At 36.0% G+C, this 8,384-nt stretch overlaps 1 protein-coding gene across 1 annotated transcript in view; it reads left to right on the forward strand.

The window, feature by feature from the left end:
* Positions 1-7,959, forward strand: part of LOC104166128 (ran-binding protein 17-like) — a gene marked incomplete at both ends in the record, with an annotated part of 24,326 nt that extends 16,367 nt beyond the window's left edge. Inside the window, 3 exons of the mRNA XM_009705958.1 lie at positions 2,067-2,260; positions 6,299-6,404; positions 7,824-7,959. Coding sequence (XP_009704260.1) covers positions 2,067-2,260; positions 6,299-6,404; positions 7,824-7,959 — 436 coding nt within the window. The remainder of the gene's footprint in view (positions 1-2,066; positions 2,261-6,298; positions 6,405-7,823) is intronic.
* Positions 7,960-8,384: the final 425 nt, after the last annotated feature.

The following is an 8,384-nucleotide window of genomic DNA, read 5'->3' on the forward strand; positions in this document are numbered from 1 at the left end:
CCTGTCAGACTATGGGACTATAGAAAAGCCACGTCGGCTTTTCCTTTTCAATTTTACATTACTGAGGTGATGTCATTTGTTCCGTTTGTGTGAGGAAGTGCATTCAGCTTCACCATTGTTGTCCTTTTGTTTCAATTTAGCCAAAATCTCATGTCTGCAAATTATGGAATCTGTCATCTTACTGTTTAGTGACTAAGCTATAGTTGCTGTTATTTGCCTTGTATTATCACCATAGGTGTTTTAAAGGCTGACTTCCTAATGGTTCAAAGTCTTGAGCTTCTCTAGCATTGTCTTAGGAACAAGAACTAATAGTACCTAGGGGAGCTTCCAGTGTTCCAGTGCTAGGACAGGGAAGGACAAGCAGCTGATTGCAGGTGCAGTCCATTTTCCTGGACCTTCCCTCAACCAACCTATGCTTCTTTTGGCGTTTTTAAGTTATCTTCTCTATTTGGCTTTTCTGTAATGGAATCTCAGGGCTGAAACTTCATATCTCAGCTTTCTTCTCTACTGAGGTGTACATTCCATATCAGCTTCCAGACTTGAAGCACTCAGTAGGGCTGAGCTTCTGGGTCAAACCATCTGGCATGACCAGCTCCGTTGAAATGTGCTGTTGTCTTCATGAACATCACCGTCAGCAATGAAAATTCAGTTTCTTTCTTTGGAACTGATGTCCTTGTTACGTTCTGGAGGAGTAAACTTTCTAATCTGTGAAAAAAGCCAGCAGCGAAAAGATGAGGAAAGTACTGATCTTTTCTTGTGCCAGTCTGTATCATTCTTAAGATAGTCTTGGTGATGCTGTTGGCATGTATCAGTTCCTAGCTTTAAGTGATTTGTATACCACTGTTGTATTGTCTTATTCTCTTACGTGATGAAGATCCTCAGTTGTGGCATTTCTATAGACCGCAATATCAAATGTAGACTTTAATACCAAACATCCAGACCATTCTTGAGAAACATAGGATGTCTGCGAGCTGGTTTCATAAGACTTCTTCTGTTTGCTCCAAGGAGATTAATTGATATCTTTGTGAACAAATCCTATTTTCTGGAATGACCATTTTTCTTACAAACCAGTATAGTTGATAACATCATCCTCCGTTCAGGAGCCATCCAGCTGGTCCTTCAGAGAGAGAAAGAATGAGCTTGGAACATTGGAAGGAAAGTCGGTCACTTTTACCCTTTTGGGGGGTTTGAATAGCTATTCTCCCTTTTGAGTAAGGATGAGTGAGGAACTAATGATTCTTCTACGTAGGATCTACAAGAGGATGCTTTTCTGCAAACTAGAAGGAGAACTTTTATTTCAAATATTTGTAAGTACTTGAGAAGAGGTCTGTTTCAGCCTAATTGAACATTAGGATTTTCAGCCACCGTATATCTTCCAAAGTTTGGACGTTAGCACTGTTAACTTTGTTAGCTTTTTGGAAGTTATCTTTATCTGTAGATTGCTTGTCGCCTGCGCAACAAAAGCGTAACCTGATGAGTGAACCTTTCCTATTGTGATTGGTGTAATGAGTATAGTTACACTTTCTGGCAAGAGCTATTGCTCTGTTTGTTACAGGCATTCCATAGGATCACAGCTTGTTTACAGCAGAATAAACCAAAAATTTATAAAGCAGTTGCATTGAATTTTACTGAAGATTGCTTGTTGGCTTTGGTATTGTGGTCTTGTGCTTAATTTGATGAATATGCAAAATCCATTTCTACTAAGTATTCCAGTCTTTCCTCCCATTGTCCTTTGAGAAGGATGCTGCTTGTTAATATTCTGTTCGGGCACGATGGACCTTAGTTGTTCAGGATTTATCTTTCTGTGTTCATACTGCCAACCTCATCACCTCTCTGCTTTGCTTTCTAAAATACGTGTTAAGAGGAGGGCACAAATAGAATACTGTTCTGTGTTTGTGTGGATGTGTATGTAAATAAAATGAGATGTTATGCCTGTCTGTTGTATTCATCAGCTGCTAAGGCTTTTATAGTTCAGCAGTTCAGTGACAGTGGTACAAGATCGGGATGGGAAAACAGCTTTTAAGCAATAGTGGCTAAAAGTGGTTACTTTTTTGTCTCTATTCCAGAGATGGCTTAGAAGATCCACTGGATGATACTGCTACAGTTTTCCAACAGCTGGAGCAACTGTGCACAGTTAGTAGGTGTGAATACGAAAAGACCTGTACTCTTCTTGTACAGTTGTTTGACCAAAATGCACAAAACTACCAAAAATTATTGCACTCTTCTAGTAGGAATCCATTAGAAATCACAGTTCAGGAAGGTTAGTATTTAATTTAATTTTTAGACTCTGTTTTATGTGCCAATAACCATATACTTGCATATGAAAAAGAGTGATGATCTTATGGCAGATATAACTAGATGTTTTCTCAAACTAGGAATTGATGATCCAAGTCACCTTGCACCACATTTTCACTAGTTGTCTTTGTGTTAAATAGGATTCATTGGCAGTTGATCTGTTTGTTTTAACATCTTGTTACATCTTTAAATAGAGGCATTGAGAGCTGTAAAAACTTTTAATTTCTGAAAATCAACGTTTTAGTGCCTCAGGTTCCCCCACGGGAACCAGCTGCAACTTGATGAACAAGTTTTGAAAATGAAGATCTTAACTTTTGTTCTTTTTGCTTTTATCTGTCTGTAAAAATGAATGTAACATTAAAAATCTTAATTTATTTTACACAGCTCTGTTAAGATGAATTACCTAATTTTCAAGAAACTCAAATTATTTATTGTGTAATTTGTAAAAATAATAAGTACTTTTTTTTTTTCATATGCCTATTTCAGTCCTCTCTGTGTCTCACTTAATTGTCTTTATAACTACTGGCTCTTTCCTAATATAGTTATCTTATGGCTGTTGCATCTTTACATGGATAAATGGTGTTGTTTTGAAAAGGTGAGACAGGTTACTGCATAATACAGCTGTTTCTTTGCATGCTATTAAATGTTTGTGATTTATTTTGCTGTTCTTTTGTTGGGTTTGAATATGCTGATTTTCTTCTGTGTAGGAGCCATTTTTTCACTGATTTATGTAAGACCCCCTGCTTACCTTTTTTATCAATTGCACTTCCTTCCATGCACCTATCAACTATTATTTGGGAGAACTTTCATTAATGACCTGATTTCATTAACCTGCTGCAGTCTGAACTTACACTCCATTCCCCAGTCATGAGCGGCCAAAGGGAAATAATCAGCTAGAGTCTTTCAGTGTCAGTGCTCTGGGGATTGCCTTTATGCGATAGAAAACATTTGATACAGTTTAAATATTGTGTTTCTTTTCCACAAACTAAACATTTGTGCTCATATTGAACAATAACCGTTATATCCCCTAGATATGCATATTTGTATTTCGATGTTTAATGGCTTTTAATGTTACAAAGTAAGTTAATGTAATATTAAGATCTCATTTTATTATACTATCTTGCTCTCTGTATCAATAGTGATGCGGTCATGGTTTACTAAAACAATAATCCCCAAGAAATGGGTCATTAACAGTAGTTAATGATTACTTGTGATCTATGGTAATGACTGATTTCTTTGGGATTATTGCTGTTATAAACCATAATTACAGATTATTACAGCAATAATTATTTTCTAAAAGAAAAGATGTTGTCTGCTTCAGTAATTGCAAAAGCAAATGCACTGAAAATTTTAAATAGTGAAGATATAAAAGAGGGAAAGAAGTCATACCTATTAATTGGTATTGTGCCACGAAGAGAAGGCTATCATCAGAAATATGACTATGTACTTAAAAATGAGCTACTGCAATTTGTAAAAAGGAAGGCAGATTTTTATTTTTAAAAAGACTATTGGCCAAAGTGGTGGCTCTGCTCTTTGAACCAGCTAGCACCGCTTCACAGTTGCTTTTTGATACCATCTTCAAATGGCCGTTCCTTAGTAGCTGTTAATGCTAAATTCATGTGAGCAAGTCTGTTCTCTTAGACTCTTCAGCTCCTTGGTGTTTTGATGATGATGATGCAATCTCTTAGTGTCCTAAATTAACAGCTGTTTGTACTGCAGTGTGTATTGTGTCTGATGGGGTTTTCCTTGGAAAGAAGGAAAGAAGCAGCACAGGTCTTGAAACAGGGAAATATGTTGGTTGTTGGACAGCTGATACTGTCCTTCCAGATTATTAGGAATGAAACAGGAACAATATGAGAAGATACTTAGAAGTCTTCCTCATATATCTTGTCTCAAAAGTCAACACTTGTTCCCTGTCATAAAGTGTTCTCTGTTACAGTTCTCAGGCTGTATGACATATTCGTGTGTTTGGTTTTTTTTTTAAAAATGAGACTGAGATTTAAGATAAACCTGAATGCTTTCCTGTACTTGTGTTGAAATCATCTGCATGTTATTCCATACTCTGCATTATCTTTTTGTGTATATTTGACCTCAACATCTTTTTAATGTATAGAACACACTGTACTATATACCTTGGACTGAAACAGAATTACTTATGATATATAGTCACCAGATTCAGGCCATAAGGATACTGGAACACCTCAGAACTATTAATCATTCCTAGTTGAAGGAGCTTAGGAAGCAGAGCATTCAGTGCTCTCTCAGTTCTGTGTTTTTCAAAATACAACAACGTAAAACATGAGGGAAATTAAGTGGAGTGTAATGTTATGTAAATGAAGAGTAGTTTATCAGAGATTTGAAACAAACATGAAGTAAACCTTAAGACTTTTGGTAGACCAAACCTTAAGGCTTTTGGTAGATACTGTGCATATCCTGATATGTATGTGGAAATATCCAAAATAAAAATATTGTTTTACAGTCATGAGTGACCTCATTTGTTTATCTGTAGTTTATCCTTATGTTAAACTTCAAAATGATTTCAGAAGACACTTTATTCATCGGGGTATTGTCTTCACTCTTGTAAGTTATGCTGTCGTCACTTGGTAAAATCCTCGTAATGAGGGCAAGACATCGGCTAGTTCATGTAAATACCTCACTTATTGAGCAGTCTTGTTTGTAACTTGATTTAACTTAAATGGAAACTCTTCCAAGTTGTCTTTGCTGTGTTGTTACTTTAAACCAATTCATTTTAATTTATTACAATGTTTATTTTGCCAAATGAAGATGGAGGCTAAAAGTAGCTTTACTGTCCTATAGCCTCAGTACGTTTCAGTTGAGGAAGAAATCTTTAGCAGTATCCTGAAGTTTTAACAGATCTATATGTTACTTTGCTGTTCGGGTCTTAGATTTGATCTTCCTTTAGGGAAAAATACTGCATCCTTGCTGAGAGAGGATACCATTAGTTGCTGGATTCACAGCTGAAAAAGTAGAAGCAGAGATCTATGTGACTTGAGTAGGTATCAGTAGGTCACATTTCAAGATATTACACCTTAATGTGCCAGAGAGATTAAAATAATCCAGGTTTTGCAACATGGCAATGATTTTCCAGCAGAGAGAGGCCAAAGAAATTCCCGAGTTCAGTGTTTGTAAACTTGAGTTCCGTATTTATAAAGCAGAATTGTAGTATTTGAAAATGTGTACAAAATACACTACGTACACAAACTTTATTTATGGAACCTTAGCTTTACAGAAATTATGATCCTCACATTGTACTTTACTTGACAAGGACTTTACCAGTGGATCCTGTAAGTGCTTTAGTGGAAACTGGCAGCTAGATAATATAGAAGATTGGAAGACATGACAACATGGCTTGAAATAGATGAGCTCTGTTTTTCAGACCTGTTAGAAAACAGTCCACAGATACTTTCAGAAGTATGTGGTAGTTCGCAAACTCTTTTGCTTGAAGAATAAGTCTGATTTACGATGTAGATATTTTCTTATGTGCAGATCACTTTAGATGGTAGTTTAATATTACAAAGAATTCTTTATTTGAAATAGAACTAAGAAACAGGTAGATTGTAGTGAGTCTCACTTACTTCCTAATGCTATGATAAGTAGATGTAACAGCCACACTGTAGACAGAATTGTTCCATGCCTTGAAGTAACCTGTGGCAAGCAATTGAGGATACTAGATTATTTGTATACCTAATCTTACCAGGCTCAGTTTGCTTAATTTGTATTTTAGCTTAATTCTTTTGTGTTTTATTTATAAGCATGTCCAAATTAGTAGGCTGTTCTAGTTTATCTGTCCGTTCTGCTCAGAATTTTTTGTTACTTGACTTGTCTGGGTAGGTTTTAAATCTGGTGAAGGGAGAAACCTAACCGTTCTCTTGACAGCATTCTGCAGTCTGATACCTTACAGAACTGCTGATACCATGTGGAAGTGTATTGTACTAGTATAATGGTTTAACCATTAACTACTGTTCCTTCTTCTTAATGTTAGGACGTCTGGCATGGCTTGTCTATTTTGTGGGTACTTTTGTGGGAGGACGGTTAACGTACACTAGCACTGATGAACATGATGCTATGGATGGAGAGTTATCCTGTCGGTAAGTATTGCTTGTTTTGAATTCTTATTTTTTAATTTTTTTTTAATGACATTGAGTATCAGCAGGTGTTTTGAATTTACATCTCTCAATTTTTGTCCAGTTTTTGAATGGTGGATGCTCAAGGACTTTACTGATATGCCCATGTAGCTACCAGTTTTCATTTGTGCATTGTATACAAGTGTTAATTTTATTAGCTGTGAGTTATGGCTATTATTTTGTGCACTACTTCCTTTACATTAATTACTGTGGGTGAAGAAGTGCCAAGGACCTGCTGGTCAACCATTGAAAATTTAGACTTATTTTTTTACTAGAGCTTGGAATAAAAATGAAGGCTCTAATTTGAAAATGTGCATACTAGAGTCTTCTTTCTGCAAGTTCTAGGGCAAGGGGTGAGCTAGAGATTATTGCGAATGACGTGTATTCCTTGTGGCAAACACAAAGTATGTGGCAAACACTTCCTTAATGCTTGTTTTCACCCACAAGTATGTTAAAGGCATGCATATTTGATCCCATTATTTACATCCACTAGCTAACACATGAAAAAGGACGTGCGATTTAGAATTGGATAAAAAGCTTTACATTTTCTCCTTTGTTTCTTGCCTTCCTAATCTACCCTGGGGCTCTGTGGTGTTAGCAATCTTCCACTACGTTTTTAATAAAAGTGAGAGGCTTTAATATACAGGCTTACAGATGAAGTAGCTACTGACTTCTAATCCAGTGACTATTTCAGAATTGGCAAAAGGTGAGAATAATTTTTTGAGTTGTTAGGGAGTTAGGATTTCAAGGAATAGATAGCAGAAGAACATGGGAAATTAAATGAAGGTATATTCCTTCAAAAACAAAAAGAAGTATTACATTTTCTTAGCTGGTATAGACTGAAATTGATTCTTTGAAATCAGTCCTGGGAAGATGGAGATCTAGATGAGGTAAGGATTTATGTCAGAAAGTACGTGTTTCTTCAGATGTTTTGGGAGAGGCAGAAGTGGGAAGAAGCAAGGCAGGCAGTGCATTATATACTGCATATGTAAACTTATTTTTGAGTCCAGTAGTTTCAATTTCCAGGGAACTGGAACAGCTCTTATCTTGCACTTGCAGTTTGAGACCCATGCATCTCAAATTTCTTCATTTCTTTTATCATGGAATTGATGTTACAAGAAAGGAAAAAACATCTTATGAACTCACCACAGTATAACATATGTATCTGAGAAAATTTCAAGTGACAAAGTAATTAGAAAAACATTATGTTGATGTTTATGTTTAATAGTGGTCAATTAGCCCAATTAACATCTAAACAAAACAAAGTCCTAGAAGAAACTTAGGCAAACAAAAAATAGCTGATGGGTTCCTAAAGAAATTAGCTGCGACAATATCATCTAATTTGAGAATTCTTCCTGAAAATACTTTTTTTCTGTCATTAAGAGTTTTTCAGCTGATATCTTTGATGGATGCCCAGTTACCACAATCTAGTAATGAAAAAGTGGAGCTGGCGATTCTGTGGTTCTTGGATCAGTTCCGTAAAACATATGTGGGAGACCAGCTTCAACACACCTCAAAGGTAAATGTTTCCTGTAAACCACAACATTTGAAATAAAAAAGCCTGTGCAGAAATTGACCTGCCAATATATCTTACACGTATAAGCTCTTGAGCTTAGCTGGTGGTGGATTGGCTAGAAGCAGAGATAGATGGATAGAAAGATAACTTATTACTGTGTTCATCTGAGCGGGCTTCCTATCATGTATGTGTTTGAGTTTTGGCATGCAAGGAGTTAATATTTTAACAGCTATGTTCATTAAACAATTTTAGGTTGCTTTGCATTTCAATTTTTTATTTCAAACATTTAGCTGGGTTCTGCTATATTGTGTTATATTTCACAGCTGGGTACACAAGATTTATTCTTTTAATAGTTCTGTTCTTTTGACAGTTACTCATTTATGTGGTTTCCACTGTATTTCTCGCATTACTTGGCTTTTCTGCATTTT

This window comes from Cariama cristata, unplaced genomic scaffold (genome assembly GCF_000690535.1).
Source record: "Cariama cristata isolate BGI_N322 unplaced genomic scaffold, ASM69053v1 scaffold3198, whole genome shotgun sequence".
Taxonomy (NCBI): Eukaryota; Metazoa; Chordata; class Aves; order Cariamiformes; family Cariamidae; genus Cariama; species Cariama cristata.